The 25520-nt window shown below is 44.2% G+C and overlaps 1 protein-coding gene across 1 annotated transcript; it reads right to left on the bottom strand.

Annotated features, from left to right (window-relative positions):
• Positions 1–512: 512 nt before the first annotated feature.
• On the bottom strand, positions 513–21328 carry psmb8a (proteasome 20S subunit beta 8A). The gene is made up of 6 exons (XM_080196656.1): positions 21126–21328; positions 17372–17516; positions 15216–15327; positions 14900–15029; positions 6278–6482; positions 513–757 (listed from the first exon to the last, which is right to left on the bottom strand). The coding sequence occupies exons 1-6, from the start codon at positions 21267–21269 to the stop codon at positions 669–671; spliced, it is 825 nt and encodes a 274-aa protein (XP_080052782.1). The 5' UTR covers positions 21270–21328; the 3' UTR covers positions 513–668.
• Positions 21329–25520: the final 4192 nt, after the last annotated feature.

Genomic DNA, 25520 nt, shown 5'->3' with positions numbered 1-25520 from the left:
AAAAGATATTAGTGAACCAAATGTGTACAACAATCAACAAAAATTTCATGGTCATCATTAGATTCTAATTCAAATTCTACCAGCTACTCTGATGCGACTCAAACTCATCACCCGAGGCATTATCTATTACTCAGAGATAGTCCAGTATTAGTACCACTACTTTTATGATGTACAATGAGGGATAACTCCCCTGTCTTTGTTTAAGATGCAATTTTTAAGAATTCATTCATGGGACATGGGCGTCACTGGCTGGTCAGCAGTTATTGCCCATCCCTAGTTGCTCGAGGACATTGAGAGTCAACCACATTGCTGTGGCCCTGGAGTCACATGTAGACCAGACCAGGTAAGGACAGCAGATTTCCTTCCCTAAAGGACTTTAGTGAATGTTTTAATTCTAGTTGATATAAATAACGTGGACCAAAGGTTCTGGAGCGACTAAACATGCATACTTTACCATCTTACTGTAAACTATGAAAAATGTGTTTGAAAAATCAATGATGTTTACAGAAACATGATATTTATTTTAAATTTTATTTTAAATGCACAAATAAGACAGCAATTTAGAATCACAAACTGCAAATAATTCTCTCCTCCTCCTGATACAGTGGGTTATTTGGTACTATTCTGTTGCTGGTCTTGGTTTCAATCTGACTGAAGTCTTTGACAGCTCATTTTGCCTCTGTAGCATACCTATGGTGCAGATCATCAACATCTTCCTGAGACACTTTGATCCACCCATTTTCCCTCATGTGGTACACTGTGAAACAAAACAAAATGCAATTTACTTCTCATACCACAAAGGTGACAGATTTAATTCTTCCAATTTTAGCTTCTTGAAAACGTCGTGAATAGGAACTTGCCGTGCAAAGTCAGAACTGGCGTAATTTCAGGGATTAATATTGGAAGGATCAAGGCAGGAAGCACAAATTGAAGGTTGTTGGCAAAAGAAGCATTCTTAACATGAGGGAAAATAATCTTCATGCAGCTATTGGTTAGGATCTGGAATGAATGGCCTGAGTAAGTACTGGTTAAATGAGACATTCAAAAGGAAAATTATTATTATACATACAAGCATACCAAGGGCAGAAGGCGCCACTCGGCCCTTTGAATCAGCTCCGCCTTTCAATATGACCATGGATGATCTGATTATAACCTCAACCCCAATTGCTGTCTCACCCCGATAAATTTTCACCACCTTGTTAATCAAGAATCTAAAAATATTCTAAGACACTGCTTCCACTGCCTTTTGAGGAAAAGAGTTCCAGAGACTACCCACCCTGAGAGAAATAATCCTCCTCATCTGTCCTAAATGGGCGACCTCTTATTTTTAAACAGTGATCTCTGGTTCGGGATTCTCCCACAAGTAGAAACATCCTCTCCCCATCCCTGCTGTCAATATGCCTCAGCATATGAAAGGAAGTCATGGCTGCTGCGAGTCAGTGTAAAATGACAGCAGGCCTGTCAAAGTTGGCTCCAATATGTTCCCCTGCAAAAAGGAATTCAGGCCCAGAGGTGGTCTCACCAATGTCCTGCTCAACTTATATATAACCTCCCCCCTTTTGTAATTAATCGCCCTCATAATAAACAATCTGAAAAGGGAAGATGTACAGAATTACAGGCAAAAGGCAGCAGAGTGACATCTTGGTGAATTTGGACCTTCAGCAAGCCAACATTGGCATGATAGGCTGAAGGGCTTTCTTCTGTGCTGTAACCATTCTGTAATTCTATGAATGTACAACATACAGGTGCAGAAAACAAAATTTCTGAAAAGGGTGACCAATAAGGGAAAAGTGGCTCTCTCAATGGAAAACCCTGATTTTAACCCACAGGTATTTTAATGCAATTCTCCAAAGGGAAAACAATGAAGATACCTTCTGAATGATACAGGGCATCTCAATAGTACAGGGAAATGCTGGGAAAGGAGGAAGGCATACATCACTGAGCCTCAAGTTGGTGGTGACCAACATCAGAAGGGGGCCCTGATGGTGGCACCTCCTTCCCTTTCTGCCCAGACTGTGTTCTTTTCCGTGCTCCCACCAGTCTACAAGTTAAGGCTGGGGAGAAAATCCCTAGTGGTCAGTAAATGGCCACACTGAAAGGCCTCAATGAAGGTAAGGGTGGGCTTCCCATCTGAGGCCTGGTTTCTTTCAGAGGGAAGCCTACCACTTTAGTTTCATAAATCCATCCCCACCATCACCAGGGGTAGGTTCTTTACCCAGAGGGTGGTGAGGGATTGGAATGCCCTGCCTGCTGCAGTTGTAAATGCGTCTAGTTTGGGGGCGTTTAAGAGATCCATGGATAGGTTTATGGACGAAAAGGGATTGGTTTAGGTTAGTGGGTCATTGTTTTGTAACTGGTCGGTGCAACATCATGGGCCGAAGGGCCTGTTCTGCGCTGTAATGTTCTATGTTCTATGTTCTATCACCACTCAACACCCCCACCCCCGCCCCTCCACACCCCACCCCCAAACCAGCCTAAAGCCCTACTGGTGGGGAGCATAGAATTCTGGCCTGTGCTTTTGTTAAGTGTTTTCTTAAAATCCATACAGACACATTTATAATATTCCTTTCATCAAACTTCTATGTTCCTTCATCAAACATTCAGCTAGACTAATCAAACAGGATCTGTCTTTTACAGATCTGTACTGGTATAGTCAAACCTCTCTAAGCCCTTTGGAAGGTGGCCTTAGATTTTAAGTGGACAGTGAAGAAAGTTATCTCCAATTGCAATGGGAACTTGATCAATTGCGCCAGTGGGCTGATGAATGGCAGATGGAGTTTAATTTAGACAAATGCAAGGTGATGCATTTTGGTTGATTGAACCAGGGCAGGACTGACTCAGTTAATGATAGGGCGTTAGAGAGAGTTACATAACAAAGATCTAGGGGTACAGGTTCATAGCTCCCTAAAAGTGGAGTCACAGGTAAACAGAATGATCAAGAAGGCATTCGGCATGCTTGGTTTCATTCGTCAGAACATTGAATACAGGAGTTGGGACGCCTTGTTGAAGTTGTACAAGACATTGGTAAGGTCACAACTGGAATACTGTGTACAATTCAGGTTACCCTATTATAGAAAGGATATTATTGAACTAGAAAGAGTGCAGAAAAGATTTACTAGGATGTGACCGGGACGTGATGGTTTGAGTTATAAGGAGAGGCTGGATAGACTGGAACTTTTTTCTCTGGAGCATAGGAGACTGAGGAGTGAGCTCATAGAGGTCTATAAAATAATGAGGGGCACAGATCAGCTAGATAGTCAACATCTTTTCCCAAACGTAGGAGAGTTTAAAACTAGAGGGCATAGGTTTAAGGTGAGAGATACAAGACAGTCCAAATTTCTTCATCAGAGAGTGATGAGTGCCAGAGGTAGTGGTGGGGGCATGTACAATTTTATCTTTTAAAAAGTATTTAGATAATTACATGGATAAGCTGTATATAGAGGGATATGGGCCAAACGTAGGCAACTGGGATTAGCTTAGGGGTTTAAAAAAAAAAGGACAGCATGGAAAGTTGGGCCAAAGGGCTTGTTTCCATGCTGTAAACCTCTATGACTCTAAGTAGGTTGTTCTGTCTTATTTCAAATTGCAAAATTTCCAGTCAGCTGAAACCTGGAAAATTGTATATTGAAAAGCGAAGGGGCATTGTTTTAGACACACTACCCATTTGCTATTTCCACGCTGGTGCAGGTTTTAAGGTTCCTTTCTACATTAATGAAGTTTCTATCCTTATATTGTCTCTTTGCCAGTCTCTTCACTTCTCCCGGTCAACTTCATTGTGTTTGGCTTGTTTCTAGCTTGAAGAATTCACCTGACCTGCATCACACCCCTTTATTTTGTGTTTCATCATGTTCTCGTTTTCCTTCATCATCCAAGGAGCCCTGGCTTTGGATCCTCTGGTTTTCTGTTTTGTTGGTATGTACTGAGCCTGTACCTGAAACATCTCTTCATTAAAGATCACCCATTGTTCCTTTACACATTTTCCTGTTAAATTTGGTTCTATTTTTCCCTGGCTCGATCTGCTTAGATCCCATTGAAGTTCACCCTCTTTCAATGTGGAAGTTTGACTTTAGATTATTCCTTGTTCTAATCTAAAGCTTATGATATGATCATTCTTACCCAAGTGCTCTCTCAAAGATGCTTGGCCGACCTCACTCCCCAGCATCAGATCCCCCAGTGCTGCCCTCCTACTTCGAAGAAAGTTGTCCTGAATACATTCCAGAAATTCTTCCCCCTCCTTTCCCTTTACTCAAACATTATCCCAATCCATATCTGAGTCATTAAAGTTCCCCATTGTCACAACTCTATAGTTTGTTTTATTTGTTCATGGGATGTGGTCATCTCTGGCGTGGCCAGTGTTTATTGCCCATCCCTGAGGACAATCAAGAATCAACCACATTGCTGAAGGGCTGGAGTCATACGTAGGCCAGACCAAGTAAAGATGGCAGATTTCCTTCCGTAAAGAACATTAGTGAACCAGGTGGGCTTTTACAATGGAGTACAATGTTAGCAAGTGTGAGGTTATCCACTTTGGCAGGAATAATAGTAGGGGGGATTACTATTTAAAGGGCAAAAAGCTGCAGCATGCTACGGTGCAGAGGGACCTGGGGGTCCTTGTGCATGAGTCGCAAAAACCCAGCCTACAGGTGCAGCAGGTGATCAGGAAGGCAAATGGGATGCTGGCCTTCATAGCGAGGGGGATAGAATATAAAAGCAGGGAGGTCTTGCTGCAACTGTACAGGGCACTGGTGAAGCCACAGCTGGAGTACTGTGTACAGTTTTGGTCGCCACACTTGCGCAAGGATATTTTGGCCTTGGAGGGAGTGCAGAAGAGGTTCACTAGGCTGATACCAGAGTTGAGGGGGTTGAACTATGAGGAGAGGCTGAATAGGCTGGGCTTGTACTCGTTGGAGTTTAGAAGGATGAGGGGGGATCTTATAGAGACGTATAAGATAATGAAGGGGATGGGTAGGGTAGAGGTAGAGAGATTCTTCCCGCTTAGAAAGGACAGCAGGACTAGAGGGCTTTAATTTCAGATTTTTAATGAATTCAAATTTCACGATCTACCATTGTGGGATTCGAACCCTCAGTTCTTTCACAGTTGATTTCTCTCTCTCATTATTTGGAGGCTGGTAGAATATGCTGAGAATATCCAGATACTCTTTTTACTTTTCAGACCTAATCAAATGGATTGTATTTCTGTAACACTATAATATTTTCTCTAATCAGATATCTAATCTGATACTGCACTTCTCCTTTTCTCCTTCCCTATCTTCTCAGAACACATCAGCCAGGATTCTCTGGCTGCTCATGCTGGTGGGTTTCTCTGGTCCCACTGCAGCAAATGGAAATTTGGCTGTGCATCAAATTCTCCGTCCTCGCTTGCAGCGTTAGCAGAGCATGAACAGCTACAAAGTTCAGGCCATCATAATCTTGTACATTAGCAGCATGGTGGCACAGTGGTTAGCATTGCTACCTCACAGCACCAGGGTGCCAGGTTCAATTCTGGCCTCGGGTCACTGTCTGTGTGGAGTTTGCACTTTCTCTCCGTGTGTGTCTGAGTTTCCTCCGAATGCTCTGATTCGATTTCTTCTCACAATCCAAAAATGTGCAGGTTAGGTTGATTGGCCATGATAAATCGACCCTAGTGTCAAGGGATTAGCAGGGTAAATGCAGGGGTTACTGGGTGGGAGTGTGGTCAGTACACACTCAATGGGATGAATGGCCTCCTCCTGCACAGTAGAGATTCTATGATCCTCACCATTTCTTTAAGCCATATTTCTGTTATTGCCACTATATCACATTCCCAAATCACTAGTTGTGTTTGCAACCTTATCCAGTGTGTAATTTGTGAGTTGTTGTGATCCTGGGCAGGATTCCGCCCCCCTCCCCCACAACAGAGGCAGCTCACCCTCAGTCGACAGTGGGATTTTCCAGTCCTGCTGATGTTTTGCACAGCTCACCATAAGGTCACCTTTGGCAGGACTGGAAGCTCCTGCTGACAGGAAAGGCTAGATGATCTTCTGTCTTTCTATACCTAATAATCTTTCTTAGTTTGCTCCCAACTAATATTAAACTACTTCCTTCTCTAGCACTGTCCAGCACTCTCACGTTGTGTGCCTTATTCCTTATCTGCATTTCTGAATGCTCGTTACCATCCTCTGCAATTTGGTTTTAACTTCCCCAACCAAATGAGTGAACCTCCTCCTAGCTGCACAATTCTATAGTTCCATTTAGGGCTCATTAGTAGAATGATATAGTTCAGAAATATTCTGCTCACTGTTAACTGTGCCTCCGGAATAAGCATCCCGATGGGTAGCATGGTAAATCGCACGCTGGGCCAGGTTATAGGCCTCCTTCACTGTCAGATCATATTTATATCCACTGTCCATAACACCGTATGCATAACCAGAGCCTGATCCTGTGGAAAACATGTTACCAGACAGCCTTACTCCATTCTCGTCCACATAGTAAAGGCCTGGGCCCTGCAAGACAAACGGAAAATAAAAAGACCGTCAAGAATGTTCAAATTGCTGTTTAACCAAAGACCCATTTGATCCTGGAATCAGCAGGTTTAGGCTAGCATTCCCATAGTGGTCACATTTATTTGAAAATGAAGGTTTATATTTGTGAAGCTGGACAGGTCAATGAGAAACTCAATGGACATACAAACTAGAAACAGAAGTCGGCCGTTTAGCCCCACGAGCCTGCTTGATCATTCAATGCAATCAGAGCTAATCTGACCTACTCCACATTCCTGTCTACCACTCATAACTTTTCACCCCTTTGTTAATCAAGAATCTATCTAGATCTGTCTTAAAAATATTCAAAGATTCTAACCGGGTTTCGTTAAAGGGAAGTCGTGTCTGACAAATTTACTGGAGTTCTATGAGGATGTGTCTAGGGTGGTGGATAGAGGAGAGCCGGTGGATGTGGTCTTTCTTGATTTTCAGAAGGCGTTTGACAAGGTACCTCACAAGAGGTTATTGCAGAAGGTAAGGGGGCATGGAGTTGGGGGTAGGGTGTTAGCGTGGATAGAGGACTGGTTGTCAGATAGGAGGCAGAGAGTGGGGGTCAATGGGTGCTATTCGGATTGGCGGTTGGTGACTAGTGGAGTGCCCCAGGGGTCGGTGCTGGGGCCTCAGCTATTTACCATTTATATAGATGATCTGGAGGAGGGAACCGAGTGTAGGGTGTCAAAATTTGCTGATGACACCAAAATTGGTGGAAAGGCAAATTGTGCGGAGGGTGGGGAGAGTATACAGAAGGATCTAGATAGGCTGGGCGAATGGGCCAGGAAATGGCAAATGGAATTTAATGTTGGCAAGTGCGAGGTGGTCCACTTTGGTAGGAATAATGGTAGGAAGGATTATTACTTACGTGGAGAAAAACTGCAGCAAGCGACGGTGCAGAGGGACCTCGGGGTCCTTGTTCATGAGTCGCAAAAACCCAGCTTGCGGGTGCAGCAGGTGGTCAGGAAGGCGAATGGGATGCTGGCCTTCATCGCGAGGGGGATTGAATATAAAAGTAGGGAGGTCTTGCTGTGGCTGTATAGGGCATTGGTGAGGCCGCAGCTGGAGTACTGTGTGCCGTTTTGGGCGCCGTACTTACGCAAGGATATTTTGGCCTTGGAGGGAGTGCAGAGGAGGTTTACTAGGCTGATGCCGGAGTTGAGGGGGTTGAGCTATGAGGAGAGGCTGAATAAATTAGGCTTGTACTCATTAGAGTTTAGAAGGATGAGGGGAGATCTCATTGAGACGTATAAGATGATGAATGGGATGGATAGGATAGAGGTGGAGAGACTCTTCCCGCTCAGAAAGGATAGTAGGACTAGGGGGCACAGCCTCAAGATAAAGGGGGGGCGGTTTAGAACAGAGTTGAGGAGGAACTTCTTCACTCAAAGGGTGGTGAATCTCTGGAATTCTCTGCCTGTTGAAGTGGTGGAGGCTACCTCGCTAAATATTTTTAAGACGCGGGTTGATGGGTTTTTGATAAGAGAGGAGATTAAGGGTTATGGGGAGAGGGCGGGAATGTGGAACTGAGCCACGACAGATCAGCCATGATCTTATTGAATGGCGGGGCAGGCTCGAAGGGCTAGTTGGCCTACTCCTGCTCCTATTTCTTATGTTCTTATGTTCTAACTCTGATAAGTGTGAAGTGATTCACCTTGGTAGGACAAACTTGAATGCCGATTACAGGATCAACGGCAGGGTTCTAAGGAATGTGGAAGAACAGAGAGATCTTGGGGTTCATATCTACAGATCTCTGAAGGTTGCCACTCATGTGGATAGAGCCGTGAAGAAGGCTTATAGTATGTTAGCGTTTATTAACAGGGGGTTTGAGTTTAAGAGCCGTGGAGTTATGCTGCAACTATACTGGACGTTGGTGAGGCCACATTTGGAATATTGTGTTCAGTTCTGGTCACCTCACTATAAGAAGGATGTGGAAGCATTGGAGAGAGTGCAAAGGAGATTTACCAGGATGCTGCCTGGTTTGGAGGGTAGGTCTTAAGAGGAAAGGTTGAGGGAGCTGGGGCTTTTCTCTTTCAAGCAGAGGAGGATGAGACATGACTTAATAAAGGTTTGTAAGATGATGAGAGGTATTGATAGAGTGGACGTGCAGAGACTATTTCCTCAGGTGGATGTAGTTGTTACTAGGGGGCATAACTATAAGGTTCAAGGTGGGAGATATGGAAGGGATGTCCGAGGTAGATTCTTTGCTTAGAGAGTGGTTGGGGTGTGGAATACACTGCTTGCTGTGATAGTGGAGTCGGACAGTTTAGGAACTTTCAAGCGGTTATTGGATAGGCACGTGGAGCACACCAGAATTATAGGGAGGGGATAGCTTGATATTGGGATTGGACATAGCTCGGCACAACATTGAGGGCCAAAGGGCCTGTACTGTGCTGTAATGTTCTATGTTCTAAATTCTATTTCACATTCTTCATTCTGGTGTGACAAGTTTCATAAATGTGTACAACTATATAAGAACATAAGAACATAAGAAATAGGAGCAGGAGTAGGCCACCGTGTCCAACATGGGTCGACCAATCAATACGCAGATTGAAATCCCCAATAACTATGGCCGTCCCATTCCTGCACGCCGCACTTATTTGCGCGTTAACAGCCCGCCCCACCTCCAGATCATTATTCGGGGGCCTATAGACGACACCCACCAGCGTCTTCCTCCCTTTGCTGTTCCTAATCTCCACCCACAACGATTCCACGTTCTGCTCCTTGGCTCCAATATCATCCCTTGCTACTACCTTGATGCTATCCTTAATCAGCAGAGCTACGCCCCCCCCTTTTCCCTCCCGCCTATCCTTCCTAAACACTTGATACCCTTGGACATTCAGCTCCCAGTCCCGGTCACCTTGCAGCCACGTCTCTGTAATGGCCACCAGATCATATCCATTTGTGTTGATCTGCGCCACCAGCTCATCCACTTTATTCCGAATGCTTTGTGCATTCAGATACAGCGCTTTCATCCCAGCCTTCACCTGGACCCTATTTGCCGTAACGCCACCAACCATACTCATGCCCCCTACTCCCTCTATTATTGGGACATCCTCGGCCTCTTCCCTTACCTGTACCCTCTCCTTAACTTTAGACCTCGTAAGGTCACCTACCCTCGCACCCTCCCCCCCCAATTAGTTTAAAGCCCTGTCTACAGTCCTCTTTACTCGATTCGCCAGCACTCTGGTCCCAGCACGGTTCAGACCAACCCCATCCCGCCCGAACAGGTCCCACCTACCCCAATACTGGTGCCAATGCCCCATAAATTCAAACCCATTCCTCCCACACCAATCCCTGAGCCACCCATTCAGCAAACAATATGACTATTCTGAAACTATGAATCAATAAATAATATCAAAGAATAAAATTTAATCTAGCCCAGTATGACTGATTGTTTAAATTGCATCTGTGTAACTGTTGCAGAAAGACAGTATTACATCATGTGAACGATGTTTACACACTATAACAAAGTGACGAAGATGATTGATGAGGATAGTGCAGTGGATGTTGTCTACATGGACTTCAGTAAGGCCTTTCACAAGGTAAACTGGTGCAGAAGGTGAAGTCACATAGGATCAGAGGTGAGCTGGCAAGGTGGATACAAAACTGGCTCAGTCAAAAAAGACAGAGGGTAGCAGTGGAAGGGTGCTTTTCTGAATGAAGGACTGTGACAAGTGGTTTTTCTCAGGAATCAATGCTGTGAGCTTTGCTGTTTGTAATATATATAAATGATTTGGAGGAAAATGTAACTGAATTGATTAGTAAATTTGTGGACGACACTAAGGTTGGTGGATTTACGGATAGCGATGAATTCCATCAGAGGATACAGCAGATGTAGATCAGTTGGAGACTTGGACGGAGAGATGGCAGGTCGAGCTTAATCCGGACAAATGAGAGATAATGCATTTTGGAAGGTCTAATACAGATAGGAAATATACAGTAAATGGCAGAGGCTTTAAATGGTAGCGGGCACAGAGACTTCAGTCCCAGGCCCACTAATCAAATTTAAAATATACTTTAATAAGTATTTAAATAACTTCCGTGCCTCCCGCACCAATTTACAGTGCAGAACGAACGCTGCTGGAAATCCAGTGCTGGGAGATACTTTTGGTACAGGAATGCAACGTGTGAATCCTGCACCTCGCCCACCGCGGGATTCTCCTGGCCCACTGCACTAAAAAATTAGCGCAGCTGGATAGGAGAATCACAGCCTCTGGTCGGAATTCTCCAACCATTCACACCCTGTTACTGCCGTCAGTGAGGAAGGAAAATGCGGTGCTCAGCCAAATCTCCATTGACTGCAGTGGGACTGGAGAATCCCGTTGGTGTGAATGGTCAGAGAATCCTGTCCTCTGCTTCCATTGCCTTTTAAGGATGAGTTCCAGAGACTCATCACCCTCTGAAAGAAAATATTCCTCCTCATCTTTGTCTTAAGTTGGTGACTCCTCACTTTCAAACCGTGACCCGTAGTTCAAGATTCTCTAACAAGAGGAAACATCCTTTCCACATCCACCCAGTCAATACCCTCAGGATCTTAAAGATTTCAATCAAGTCGCTTCTTACTCTAAACTCTAGTGGATACAAACTGAACCTGTCCAACCTTTCCTTGTAAGACAACCTGCCTAATCCTAGTCTGGTAAATCTTCTCTGATCTGCTTCTAACACATTTATCTTTTCTTAAATAAGGAAGGAGACCGATATTGTACATCGTATTCAGATATGGTCTCACCAATGATTTTCCCTTCGCGACTTCACATAGATTTAAGTTGTAAACAGACTTTGTTGCAAAACCATGTTAATATGGGGAAAGAGCGTGCAAGTATAATTAACCTACCAAAGAGCATGACCGTCCCCTTCTAATGATGCGGGAGTGAGAGGTGAAGGATCAATACCATGATCTGGAACAGACCCAGCTAATCTCACTCCCTTATGGACACCCTGCCCTTTCAAAACCTCTACGAGGATGACATGTCAGGGAAGGATTTTCTTTCTGAAAAAGACTGAGAGGTGACTTAGTGAAGGTCTTTGAAATTCTGAAAGTTTTCTTAAGAGTGAATAGAGAGAGTGTCTCCTCATGTGGGATAGGGCTATCATTTTAAGATAGTTCTCAAGAAATCCAAAGGTGTATTCAAAAGAAACCTCTTTGCCCAGAGAGTGGGGAGAATATGGAACTCACTATCACGGAGAGTGGTTGAAGTGAGTAGAGTCACTGTATTTAAGGGGAAGCTGAGTGAACACATAAAGACAAAGGGAATAGAAACTGACAATGGAAGATTTAGTTGAGCAAAGATGGGAGCAGGCTTGATTGGAGAATTGGAGCATTGGAGCAGAGTTCGAAAAGAGATAGCTAAGGAAATCGTGGAGGCATCGGTGGTGATCTTTCAGGAATCACTGGAGGCAGGAATGTTACCAGAGGACTGGAAAGTGCCTAATGGAACATCCTTGTTTAAGAAGGGAGGGAGGCAGCAGATGGGAAATTAAAGGCCCGTTAGCCTGACTTCGGTTATTGGCAAGATTTTAGAGTCCATTATTAAAGATGAGATCGTAGAGTACTTGGAAGTGCATGATAAAGCGGAACTGAGTCAGCACGGCTTTGTCAAGGGGAGGTTATGTCTGACAAATCTGTTAGAGTTCTTTGAGGAGATAACACGGAAGTTAGATCAAGGAGAGCCAGTGGACATGATTTATTTAGATTTCCAGATGGTCTTTGACAAGGTGCCACATAGGAGACTGTTAATAAGTTAAGAGTCCGTGGTGTTAAGGGTAAGATCCTGGCATGGATAGAGGATTGGTTGATTGGCAGAGGGCAAAGAGTGGGGATGAAAGGGTCTTTCTCAGGATTGCAGCCAGTGACTAGTGGTGCACCTCAGGGGTCAGTGCTGGAACCACACTTTTCACAATACACATTAATGATTTGGAGGAAGGAACTGAAGGCACTGTTGCTAAGTTTGCAGATGTTACAAAGGTATGTAGAGGGATAGGTAGTTTTGAGGAAGTGGGGAGGTTGCAGAAGGACTTTGCCAGGCTAAGAGATTGGGCAAAGAAGTGGCAGATGGAATACAATGTGGAAAAGTATAAGGTGATGCACTTTGGAAGGAGGAATGGAGGCATGGACTATTTTCTAAATGGGAAAATGCTGAGGAAATCAGAAACACAAAGGGACTTGGGAGTCGATGTTCAAGATTCTTTTAAGGTTGATGTGCAGGTTTGACGGCAGTTAGGAAGGTAAATACAGTGTTAGCGTTCATGTTGAGAGGGCTAGAATTCAAGAGCAGGGATGTATGTGAGGCTGTATAAAACTCTGGTCAGACCCCATTTGGAGTATTGTGAGCAGTTTTGGATCCCATATCTAAAGAAGGATGTGCTGGCCTTGGAAAGGGCCCAGAGGAGATTCACACGAATGATCCCTGGAATGAAGACCTTGTCATATGAAGGACAGTTGAGGATTCTGGATCTGTACTCATTAAAGCTTAGAAGGATGAGGGGGGATCTTATTAAAACTTACAGGATAGTGTGAGGCCTGGGCAGAGTGGATGTGGAGCAGATATTTCCACTAGTAGGAAAAACTAGAACCAGAGGGCACAACCTGAGGATGCGTAGGTTAGAGGGATTAATGGGTAAATATGTAGGGATATGGGGGTAGGGCCTGTGTGGGATTGTGGTTGGTGCAGACTCGATGGGCCGAATGGTCTCTTTCTGTATTGTAGGGTTTCTATGATCTCTATGAACCTCAGGCTAAAGGGACGATCCTTTAAAACAGAGATGAGGAGGAATTTCTTCAGCCAAAGAGTGGTGAATCTGTGAAACACTTTGCTGCAGAAGATTGTGGTGGCCAGGTCTTTGAGTGTCTTTAAGACAGAGAGAGAGATAGGTTATTGATTAATAAGGGGGTCAGGGTTATGGGGAAAAAGCAGAAGAATGGGGATGAGAAAAAGAAATCAGCCATGATTGAATGGCGGAGCAGACTAGATGGCACGAGTAGCCTAATTCTGCTCTTGCAATACTAGCATGATTTTGTCAGGACAAATTGCCTGATGCTGGACCAAGTATCCCATGTATTCCATGTACACAATTGCTGCCACTGTGCGCTACGCTGGAGGAGGGGGTGAAGATTTAAGGTGGTAGATAGGGTGATGACCAAGGGAGACTGCTTTATCCTGGAGTAGGGAGTGGAATTGATTGGATTTCCATTCTAAGTGCCAGCACAGGCACACTAGTAGGCTGAATGGCCTGATTCATTGCTGACCCATTCTATAATTCATAACAAATTTGCTGTCACAGTGTCCTCATTTGGACATCGATATTTCATGATCCCTGATCTGCTTTGTGTTGTATCCTGACTTGCAAAACTCCATCGAGACCATTCAGCATATTGGAGCCTCAGTCAACCATTCCAAGAGATACCTATTATTTCCATTATTGTGGGAGATCCATCAGCAGAGACACTGATTCTTCCTCACGTATGAATCATTCCGCATTCATTAATTTTTCATCCTAAAGTTAATTGAATATTCTTCCAGATTAAAACCTCAATCTCCTGTAGATTTGTTTTGTTCTGAAGATGAGGTGGGACTGGGGAACAAGGAATTCGCACTAATTTCAGTGATATTTGTGAAAGAATCACTATGGCACAGTGTGGAAGGTGGCCATTTGGCCCACTGTGCCAGTGCTGGCTCTGTGGTAAAGATATCCCATTAATTCCACTCAGATGCCCTTTCTCCATGTTGACATGGTTATACTTCAATGTTTGTTTAGGATCTGAATCTACTTGAAGTCTCAGAGGAAAAAGCAGTCCATTTACTCTCACTTGCTATTGTATTGTATCACAAATATGAATTTTTGTCTCCAAGTAATTGTATCCTCTACAGGAATGCTAGTGTGGCAGATACTTCACCTGATTGAGAGCCCATTTAAGGAGAAATTCCACCTTTCTATCCCAGATCATGGTACTAATCCCACACCCCTCTCTTCCACAACCCTCACTCCATGCCCCTCTTTCTCACAGCCCTCACTCTCACACCACAAACTGCCAGTGCCTCAGACCTTGCCCCTCACTCTCACACCTCTCACTCCCATGTGCTAAATTCACTGTGCCTCACTCCCATAGATCCTTCACTCCCTTTCCAGTCCTCTCCTTCAGCCCATCCCCCTCAATTCCTCCCCTTACCCCTCCCATCACTCCTACCACTCACGTCCTTCTCCCTCATTGCTTCCTTTCAATCCTTCCCGCACACTCTCCAAATTCTCACTCCCTGCTCCTCAGTCTCATATTATCACCTTCTCCCCATCACTCTCTACTCCCTCAAATCCTCCTCCTCATACCCTACCTGTCACACTCGATCTCCCCACTCCCTCCCCCTCAGTTGCTACCTCCCTCCCTCACTCACCTTCTCATCCCAGCCACAGACCATGGTTCCCATCGACAGTCCCATGCCTTTATATTCTGAAACCATGTTTGCCAATAGTTTGGAGGCAGCCGATACTGAAATACGTTTCTTATTCCGGAGTTTATAAATCCTATAAAAGATCACCATCAGCACATTATTGCCAAACACTGCAATGACACCCATCTAATTCAATTACTGCACTGGAACACTTAATCGCGATCAAATAATTTGAACAGTTTAAACTCACAATGTTGTTCCATACATTTTACACAGAGATTTCCCAAGAATTGAAAAGTTGTTCTATTGATTCAATTACCTGCATTGTTTGGCCAGCATTCTCTCCCAGTACACACAGTCTGCAGCACTGCCAGACATTGTTCCCAGTAGATAGGGGTTAATCTCAATCACTTTCTTGAATGTCTGGGTGCCTAAAGAAACAGTACAATTACATCTTTTTTCATTCTATAGGTGCCTTGAATTACTGTTATAAAAATATATAATATATATAGATAAATATATCTTTGTGCCCATACAATTGTGCACGTGTGTACATCGGCCCCAGTACAAGTCTGTGTGCATACGTGGCTATGTGAAAGTATCTGTGCACATGCATGTGTGCATACATGTGTTCACATTTGTATCCACAGACATGTCAGTACATATATAGGCATATATGTATGTCTGCATGCAAGACAACTTGTGAGCAAGGGCATATCTGTATGCATATATCAGTTTGTGTAGCTGTCTGTGGGCCTGCATGTCTGTATGGGGCTAATTGCTAGCTCTTTCAAAGACCAGTACAGTTTTGATGGACTGAATGGCCTCAGTCTTTGCTGTATTTTGCTATAACTCTAACATTGTATATGTGAACATGTGTTCATGTACATGTCTGTGTCTATATCAATGTGTCTATCTCGGTCCATCAACATGCCCCTATTTACAGGGATGCCTTATTTGTATTTGTATACTAGTGCTTTCTGGTTTACTACCCTGCATGGACCTAGCCGAGAAGAGTCACCTTTGTATTTTTTGCATTACAGTACAGACACAATGGGTTGAATGGCCTTTTACTGTACTGTGACCTTTCTATGGTTTGTCTTCTCATTGCATTGAAAACATGGATAATTGTTATATTTATGCCTTGCTCACAAATAGACTTGGAGTCAGGCCTGCAGGTTGAGAAGAATCCCGTGGGAGGGTTGAGGGGCTTTGGGATGGGTGGGAGGGTTGTGGGGCCCGAGGAGATGATTCGTCAGGAGGTTGGGGGTGGAGGGAGGGGAGGTGCTCCAGTGTGTGGAGAGTATGCCATGCTGAGCTTAGCCTGGGTGTTTAAAATAATTATGCTGAAGTAAGAATTGGTTTTATTCACTCTTTCAGTGTAACTTTGAGTAAAACTGGCAGAACCATCCGAAGTTAGGAATTTTAATCATTTTGTCACATGGTTCCTAGCACAGCACAATTGCTCAGGGGAAGTTTCTGGACAATTGCTGAGTAAACCTTTTCGTGGGAACTGCCAAGAGGAATTCCAGCTCCAGGTACCCCACATAAATGGGGAACAAGGAAATTACAAGCCATTGATCATTTTAACTCCATAACTTGTATAATGAAAGGGTAGTAGTAGCTGATTGAAAACTAAATATGAATATTACAAAGAACAAAGAACAACACAGCACGGGAAACAGGCCCTTCGGCCCAACGAGCCCGCGCCACCATATTAACAATGCATTTTTCCTACACCTCCCTCGACCCATGTCTATGCTTATGGTACCCCCATTGGAAACCAGATTCAGGGGAGAATAATTTAGGGACAATTTGTTACACCATGCATAGGATTGAAGTGAAGGATGTATCTGTGGCAGTTATGGATTATTGATTGAAGTGAAGGATGTATCTGTGGCAGTTATGGATTATTGCCTAAAAGGAGTGGTCTTGGCAGGAATTGATTGTTTGATGTTCTGAAGGCAGATTGACCTATTTTCCCATTCCACATTAATGCATTTTATCTTCATACCCTTGCAATGCCTTTATTTAAGTCTAAGACACTAGTTTTAGATCCACATTTATCACCTTCAAACTGAATGAGAAATTCCATCATATTATGATCACTCTCACCTTGAGAATCCTTTGCTGTGAAGTCACTTAAGAATCCTGTCTCAAAACACATTACCAGTTCCAAAACAGTCTTTCCTCTGACTAGGTGCAGAATATATTGTTTTAAAAAGCTGACCAAAATGATTCTGAATAGTCCATTGTTCCCAACTTGTGAACTAGATAGTATTGACATCAATCAACTCCAAGGGGAAATACTATTCTTAAGGAAATGTTGAAGAAAATTAGCCCATGAATCATGACTGAAAACATGTTCTTAATCCAGCTAATGTGCTCACATTCTGGAGTGGGAATTGATGCCATGATGTTCAAACTTGGTGGACAGAGTGCTACTTTGGAGCTACGGTATGTTTAACTACTTACTGATGTAGGAGCCAGCAGATGCCCTGGAATCCACAGCGACCATCACCCCATGTTGAAATTTAAAAGCCAGAGTGGTTGTTCCATGATGCAGTTTGAGTTGAACTTCTTCATCACCATCAACGTAAGGTTTAAGAAATTTCATTGGCTGTGAAAACATTGACATTGTAGAAACACTTGGGGTTCTGGTGAGAAAGTTTAAATGGAGAAGTACAAAGGCTGAATTTCTTTTTGGCTATTTCACCTAAAATTTTAAACGTTAGCCCAATGCTAATTGAGCTCCTGTAAACTTTTGGGCTGGTTTAAAGCATTAGCCAAAAGATGGCCTCACCCACGAAACTGGCCACATTTCCCTTCCACGGCAAATCCATCATCCTAATGTGTTGCTCCTGATGTCAGTTTGTGGACCTTCAGGGGGCTGTACACATTTATTTAGGCATAAAGACATTATATTCTTAAGATAGCAATGAATTTTCTTCTTGAGAAACAAACTGGCAGATAATTCAGTGTAGCTTCAAAAAATAATTTTTAATGTTTGGAAATTTGTTCACAGGCTGTGGACCTGGCAACGTGATTAAAAATGCTTATTTTTGTGATATAGCCAGTTGTAAACTCTCTCACATATTTAGTTGGTTCTTTCTCTCCCTCTGTCCATCTTTCACACACAGGATTCTCACATGCACACAATCCTCTCTCTCTCTCTCTCTCCCACTCACATTTCCCTCTTAGACACACAGTCCTGGAGAATTATATTAATTAATATGTGGACTAAATAGCGATAAGAGGGGAGGGTTAATGGGAGAGGAGATTTTGTACTTTGTTATTTTGTATTTCTGTCCAAGCTGTTTCAGTATTTGATCTTCAGATAAGATAACTTTTCACTACTATGCTGATGCTATGCTTCATTAACAGAACTACCTCACCAACCTTTCTACCTGAAATGTCAAAGTCCATAAACAGTTCCCATCCTTGGTTGCCTTGCAACCACATTTCTATAACTGATGACATATACTCATCAATGTCCCTGGCAGGCAGGAAGGAAATGGCCAAGTAAGGAAACCATGGTTCACAAAGGAGGTTGAATGTCTTGTTAAGAGGGAAAAGGAAGCGTATGTAAGGATGAAAAAACAAGGTTCAGTTGGGTCACTTGAGTGTTACAAGGTAGCTAGGAATGAGTTAAAGAAAGGGCTTAGGAGAGCTAGGAGGGGGCATGAGAAGTCCTTGGCGGGTCAGATAAAAGAAAACCCCGAAGCTTTTTCCTCTTATGTGAGAAATAAAAGAATGACCAGGGTGAGGTTAGGGCCAGTCAAGGATAGTAGTGGGAACTTGTGCATGGAGTCAGAAGAGATAGGTGAGGCATTGAATGAATACTTTTCTTCAGTGTTCACTAAGGAGAGGGGCCATGTTTTTGAGGATGAGTGCATGATACAGGCTGATTGGATGGAGGAGGTAGATGCTCTGAGGGAAGATACATGAGCAATTTTGAAAAACCTGAGGGCCGATAAGTCCCCTGGGCCAGATGAGATACATCCTAGGATACTTTGGGAGGCAAGGGATGAGATTGAGGGGCCTTTAGCTTTGATCTTTGGGTCCTCACTGTCCACAGGGACAGTGCCAGACGACTGGAGAGTGGCAAACATTGTTCCTCTCTTCAAGGAAGGAAATAGGAATGACCCTGGTAATTGTAGGCCAGTTAGTCTTACTTCAGTGGTCAGTAAGTTAATGGAAAGGGTCCTGAAAGATAGCATTTATGACCATTTGGAAAGATGCCATTTAATCCAGGATAGTCAACAGAGACTCGTGAGGGGTAAGTCCTGCCTCACAAATTTGATTGAATTCTTTGAGGAGGTAACAAAGTGTGTAAATGAAGGTAGAGCAGTTGATGTCATATATGGATTTTAATAAAGCGTTTGATAAGGTTCCCACGGTAGGCTCATGAAGAAGATAAGGATGTGTGGGATATAAGGAAATTTGGCCAATTGGACAAGTAACTGGCTGTATCATAGAAGACAGAGGGTGGTAGTGGAAGGAAATTTTTCAGACTGGAGGCCAGTTACCAGCGGTGTACCACAGGGGTCAGTGCTGGGTCCTCTGCTATTGGTGATTTTTATCAATGACTTTTTATCAATGAGGGGGCTGAAGGGTGGGTTAGTTAATTTGCTGACGACACCAAGACTGGTGGAGTAGTGGATGAGGTGGAGGGCTCTTGTAGGCTGCAAAGAGACATTGACAGAATGCAGAGCTGGGCCGAAAAGTGGCAGATGGAGTTTAACTCTGATAAACGTGAGGAGATTCATTTTGGCAGGACAAACTTGAATCAGGTTACAGGGTCAATGGCAGGGTTCTGAGGAATGTGGAGGAACAGAGAAATCTTGGGGTTCATATCCACAGATCTCTGAAGGTTGCCACTCAAGTGGGTAGAGCCATAAAGAAGGTTTATAGTATGTTAGCGTTTATTAACAGGGGTTTGAGTTTAAGAGCCGTGGGGTTATGCTGCAACTATACCGGACGTTGGTGAGGCCACATTTGGAATATTGTGTCCAGTTCTGGTCACCTCACTATAAGAAGGATGTGGAAGCATTGGAGAGAGTGCAGAGGAGATTTACCAGGATGCTGTCTGGTTTTGAGGGTAGGTCTTATGAGGAAAGGTTGAGGGAGCTGGGGCTTTTCTCTTTGGAGCGGAAGAGGATGAGACGCAACTTAATAGAGGTTTATAAGATGATGAGAGGGATTGATAGAGTGGATGTGCAGAGACTATTTCCTCAGGTGGATGTAGCTGTTACTAGGGGACATAACTATAAGGTTCAAGGTCAGAGATTCTTTACTCAGAGTGATTGGGGTGTGGCATAGACGGCCTGAAGTCGGACACTTTAGGAACTTTCAAGCGGTTATTGGATAGGCACATGGAGCACACCAGAATTATAGGGAGGGGATAGCTTGATCTTGGGATTGGACATAGCTTGGCACAACATTGAGGGCTGAAGGGCCTGTACTGTGCTGTAATGTTCTATGTTCTATTTATTTATAGTTATACCATCAATCCATGCATCCTGTTACAAATGTTGGAGCATTCAGAAAAAGAGCCTTTAAATCTATTTTTTAACCATTTTTCCCATCCTCACATTATTTTCTGCTGAATGCAAAGAAAAAATAATTGAATGCAGTATCTAGGCCCTCGAATAGTAGCTACACAATAGGATATAGCATAGCTGATGAGTTCTTATAAGAATATTGTGGGTGATTTTCATCTTCATATAGATTGGGCAAATTAAATTGGCAAACTGAGCAGGATGAATTCACAATATTTTATTTTGGACAATTACTTAAAACAATACATTCTGTAACTAGTCGGGGGAAGACTATTTTAGAACTAGTAATATGTTTTGAGACAGGATTAATTAGTGGGCTCAGTAAAGGATTCTCACATACACAGTCCTGTCTCTGTCTCTCTCCCAGTCCTCTCTCCGTCTCAATCGCTTTCTCTCTCAGTCTTATCACTCACACATTTTTCACTCAGACACACAGTCCAGGCTCTCACGTTTCTCCCTGAGACAGTCCTAGCTCTCTCTCACACACTTCTCTCAAACATAGTCCTGTCTCTCTCTCTGTCACACACATTGTCTGTCCCTCATAGACTGTGTTATCATGTTTGTCTAGCGCTGACTCCCTCGGTTTCTTCTGGTTTACAGTTTTATTCAGATGCCGAACACGGCGGATCCCATTCAGCCATTGTCAGAGTCAGACTCCAGTTACTCACATCCAGACCCAGCGGCACGGATAATTCCCCATTCCGGACACCGAAAGTAATGTCATGTCCTTTATCCAGAAACCGCTTCCCTTCCCCGAAAGGGAATTCATCCTGATTCCAGTCCTGAAATCTGCAAACATCAAGCAGCGCCATGCCCAGAGAGACAGACCTTCCTCACACACCCGGAAAGTGGAACCGAAAGTAACTTCAGATCAACCGAAACTCACCATCAACCCGGGCCGGGAGGGGGGGGGGGAGTGGGGGGGGCTTCACACTGGGGGGGGGGGGAATGAGGGGGCTTCACACTGGGGGGGGGGGGAATGGGGGGCTTCACACTGAGGGGGGGAGTGAGGGGGCTTCACACTGGGGGGGGAATGAGGGGTCTTCACACTAGGGGGGGGAATGAGGGGTCTTCACACTAGGGGGGGGAGTGAGGGGGCTTCACACTGGGGACGTGGGGGGGGAATGAGGGGGCTTCACACTGGGGACGTGGGGGGGCTTCACACTGGGGGGGGGGAGTGAGGGGGCTTCACACTGGGGACGTGGGGGGGGAATGAGGGGGCTTCACACTGGGGACGTGGGGGGGCTTCACACTGGGGGGGGGAGTGAGGGGGCTTCACACTGGGGACGTGGGGGGGGAATGAGGGGGCTTCACACTGGGGACGTGGGGGGGGTTCTCTTTTAAGACACCAAACAAGTAAACAAACTCAAATTAACTTAGGGACAAATTAAAAGACGCAGCCCTCCCCAAAAAGGAAGGGGGGACGGTCCGAACTAAAACACAGTTGAAAGGAAACTTGAAACACTAAATCAAAATGTGATTGTAAGGGTCTATAAGGCACCCCAGCCCCTGCGGTGCCCAACGGGCACGGAAGGCTTCAACTGCACCCGTGGACACCGCACGCTACTGGGGACTGGGGAATGAGGGGATCTACTTTTCGACAGGCCTATCTGTCCTGGCTGGTGTCTCATTTTATTACTGAGGCCATCTAAAACTATGTTACCCTTGTTTTGTCACACAAAGTCCCCTTCACTTGTGAGGTCTTAAAAAGAGTACCTACTAAAATTCTCCTTCTTGTTCTGATTTTATTACCAGTTCAACTAAGTTCAGTGGTGACCAAGTTCCAGTGTTTCTTTTTAATTGAATTCTCTGTTCAAAGGAGCAGGTCCGCTCCACAGTCCTCCAGTATGGTTAGTAAAAAGAGGCTGTTCCCAAATCGAACCCAGTCAGAATGGAGATTAAATCCCCATGTTATGAATACACCTTCCTTGGCCATGAAGTTATTTCCAATTGCAACGGGAACGTGATCAATTGGGCCAGTGGGCTGACGAATGGCAGATGAAATTTAATTTAGATAAATGCAAGGTGATGCATTTTGGTAGATTGAACCAGAGCAGGACTTACTCAGTTAATGGTAGGGCACTGGGGAGAGTTACAGAACAAAGATATCTAGGGATACATGTTCATAGCTCCTTGAAAGTGGAGTCATAGGTGGACAGAGTGGTGAAGAAGGCATTTGGCATGCTTGGTTTCATTGGTCAGAACACTGAGTACAGGAGTTGGGACATCTTGTTGAAGTTGTATAAGACATTGGTAAGACCAAATTTGGAATTCCGTGTGCAATTCTGGTCAGTCTATTATGGAAAGGATACTATTAAACTAGAAAGAGTGCAGAAAAGATTTACTAGGATGCTGCCAGGACTTGATGGATTGAGTTACAAGGAGAGGCTGAATAGACTGGGACTCTTTTCTCTGGAGCATAGGAGGTTGAAAGGTGACCTTATAGAGGTCTATAAAATAATGAGGGGCATAGACAAGGTAGATAGTCAGTATTCTTTTCCCAAATGTCGGGGAGTCTAAAACTAGAGGGCATAGATTTAAGGTGAGAGGGGAGAGACACAAAAGTGTCCAGGGGGACAGTTTTTTACAGAGGGCAGCTGGAACAAGCTGCCAAAGATAGTAGTAGAGACAAGTACAATTTTATCTTTTAAAAAGCATTTAGATAGTTGCATGGGTACTATGGGTACAGAGGGATATGGGCCAAATGCAGGCAATTGGGATTAGCTTAGGGTTTTTTAAAAAAAGGGCAACATGGACAAGTTGGGCCGAAGGATCCTGTAGATCTCTGTGACTCTAAGTGTTGGAGTGAAAGTTGAACCAGAAGCTCAGAGACAGGGACACCACCCGCTATACTACAAATGCTATACTACTATGCAGATACATGGATTTGGGCCTGTGTCTGTGGGAGTTTGTGCATTCTCCCTGTGGTTGCGTGGGTTTCCTCCGGGCGCTCCGGTTTCCTCCCACACCCCAAAGATGTGCTCTTAGGCTGATTGGAGTTAGCAAATTGACACTATTCTCCCCTGAATCTGGCTAAGTCAGGGGTTCTATTGGTAGATACGCAGGGTAGAATAGGTGTAGGGTGATGTGGCGGCGCGGGCTTGTTGGGCCGAAGGGCCTGTTTCCCGTGCTGGGTTGTTCTTTGTTCTTTGTTCTAAAAGCTTGTCACCCCAGGACTTAAAAGATTTGGTTGAGCGATGTTCATTCATCCATTGTCATAGCTTCTGCATGGTCTTCCCAGTGTACCATGCCTCGGGACATCCTTTCCTGCAGCATATCAGGTAGACAACGTTGGCTGAGTTGCAAGAGTATGTGCTGTGTACCTGGTGGATGGTGTTCTCACGTGAGATGATGGCATCATCTTCAAGGCTGCCATTATGACATACAACAGTGCAGAGTCGCTGAGCAGAAACTGATAGCCAATTTCCGCACACATGAGGATGGCCTCAACTGGGATCTTGGGTTCATGTCACACTATCTGTAACCCCATGACTTGCCTGAACTTGCAACATCTCACTTACTGTCCTGTCTAGTGACAATACACATCTCTTTAATCTATGCTTAATGCTATCTCCACTCACATTGTCTGCACCTTTAAGACTTGAATAGCAGATTAGCTGTAAAGACTCGCATTCTAATCAGTATTCTGTAAACTGTGTGTGCCTTTATATGCCCCGTTTGTGATCAGAACTCCCACTCACTAAATGAAGGGGCAAACCCCAAAAGCTACTGGCGTTTACTACCAAATAAAACTGTTGGATTTTAACCTGGTGTTGTGAGACTTATTACTGTGTTTACCCCAGTCCAACGCTGGCATTTCCACATCATTTCCTATTGGACAGACAGTGTTTCAATCAAAAGCAGAAGGTAACCTGCACAGAAAGAATTTACCCAGATACTGATGATGTAATAAACACTGAGTTCCCATTGGGTAGTAGTACTTTCAATTCCATTAGAAAGTCATTGCTGGATGTTAGATGCTTGCATTAATCACTATAGCAGTTTTTGATCGATGTGTATTTCCAGTCTTTTTTCCCTTGAAAGACTGGGATATGTTATCCACTGGGTTCAGGGACCTGCACATCCCAGATGGGACTATAGAATAACCATAGCTGGAATAGATTTCATCAGGCTAATCAGGGCAGAAGGAGGGCCTTCTGGCCCATCGATTCCACACTGATCCCTCAGAAGAGCAGCCCACCTAGGTCCACCCCATCCCTGCAATCCCATGCATCCACCATGGTCAATCTACCCAATTTGCACATTTTTGGAACATGGGAGGAGATCAGAGCATCTGGAGGAAACCCAGGCTGGTAATGTGCAAACTTCACACTGTCACCCGAGCTTGGAATTGGACCCGGGTTCCTTGTGCTGTGAGGCACTTGTACTAACCACTGTGCCTCTGTACAGAGGAATTCTCCACTGTTGTGCATGAACTATTATCACAAGTTGTGAAATTAGCATCGTAGTGTGGCCTCTTTAAGATTGTATTCTGTGAGGGCCACAAGATCATGTTGGACACTATAGAGTGTCAAGGTGGAAAGTCGAGCCAATTGAGTGCAAGGTCTTATGTTCTAAATTGGGGACAGTCATCAGTTAAAATCAGGGAGGAGTAATGAATAGTTGCATATTTTTTTCTGCCAGATCTTTGTAAATAACAATTTATCGTTGGGAATAACCCCTTTTATACTTTGAGCCATAATCTGTTACACTGAGGAAAAACCATTGATAGTTGTTGAGGATCGCAACGTGCAGCTAGAGGGGAAGGAGAGTGAACTTCAAAATGACAAAGAAGTAAAATATATGTGCACATTAAAATGTCTTTAATTGGAAAGATTGACCCAGAGGTGGAAAACTTGGGACTGAAAGGCTGTGTTACTTCCTCATAGCTAATAAAATCACAACAGGAAAAGTGAAAAGTTATAATGCTCAAATTCTGTGGCTCACAAACTTACAGCTTGGTGAGAAGTCTAACATTGCTAGACACTTCAGACAAAAAGGGCGGAATTTGTCCATCCCATCAGCCATCAGGCAGGACAGGACCATCCAACATGATCTTGTGG

Source organism: Carcharhinus amblyrhynchos, chromosome 9, assembly GCF_965287045.1.
Source record: "Carcharhinus amblyrhynchos chromosome 9, sCarAmb.v2.hapA, whole genome shotgun sequence".
Lineage (NCBI taxonomy): Eukaryota > Metazoa > Chordata > Chondrichthyes > Carcharhiniformes > Carcharhinidae > Carcharhinus > Carcharhinus amblyrhynchos.
This window is presented reverse-complemented; position numbering and strand designations above follow the sequence as displayed.

Coding starts and splice junctions, on each gene's coding strand:
- psmb8a (XM_080196656.1), bottom strand. CDS start 21,269: ATGGCGCTGCTTGATGTTTGCAGATTTCAGGACTGGAATCAGGATGAA. Junction 17,517..21,125: donor CCGTGCCGCTGGGTCTGGAT/GTGAGTAACTGG, acceptor ATGTTTTCACAG/CCAATGAAATTTCTTAAACC. Junction 758..6,277: donor TTCCGGAGGCACAGTTAACA/GTGAGCAGAATA, acceptor TTTGTTTCACAG/TGTACCACATGAGGGAAAAT.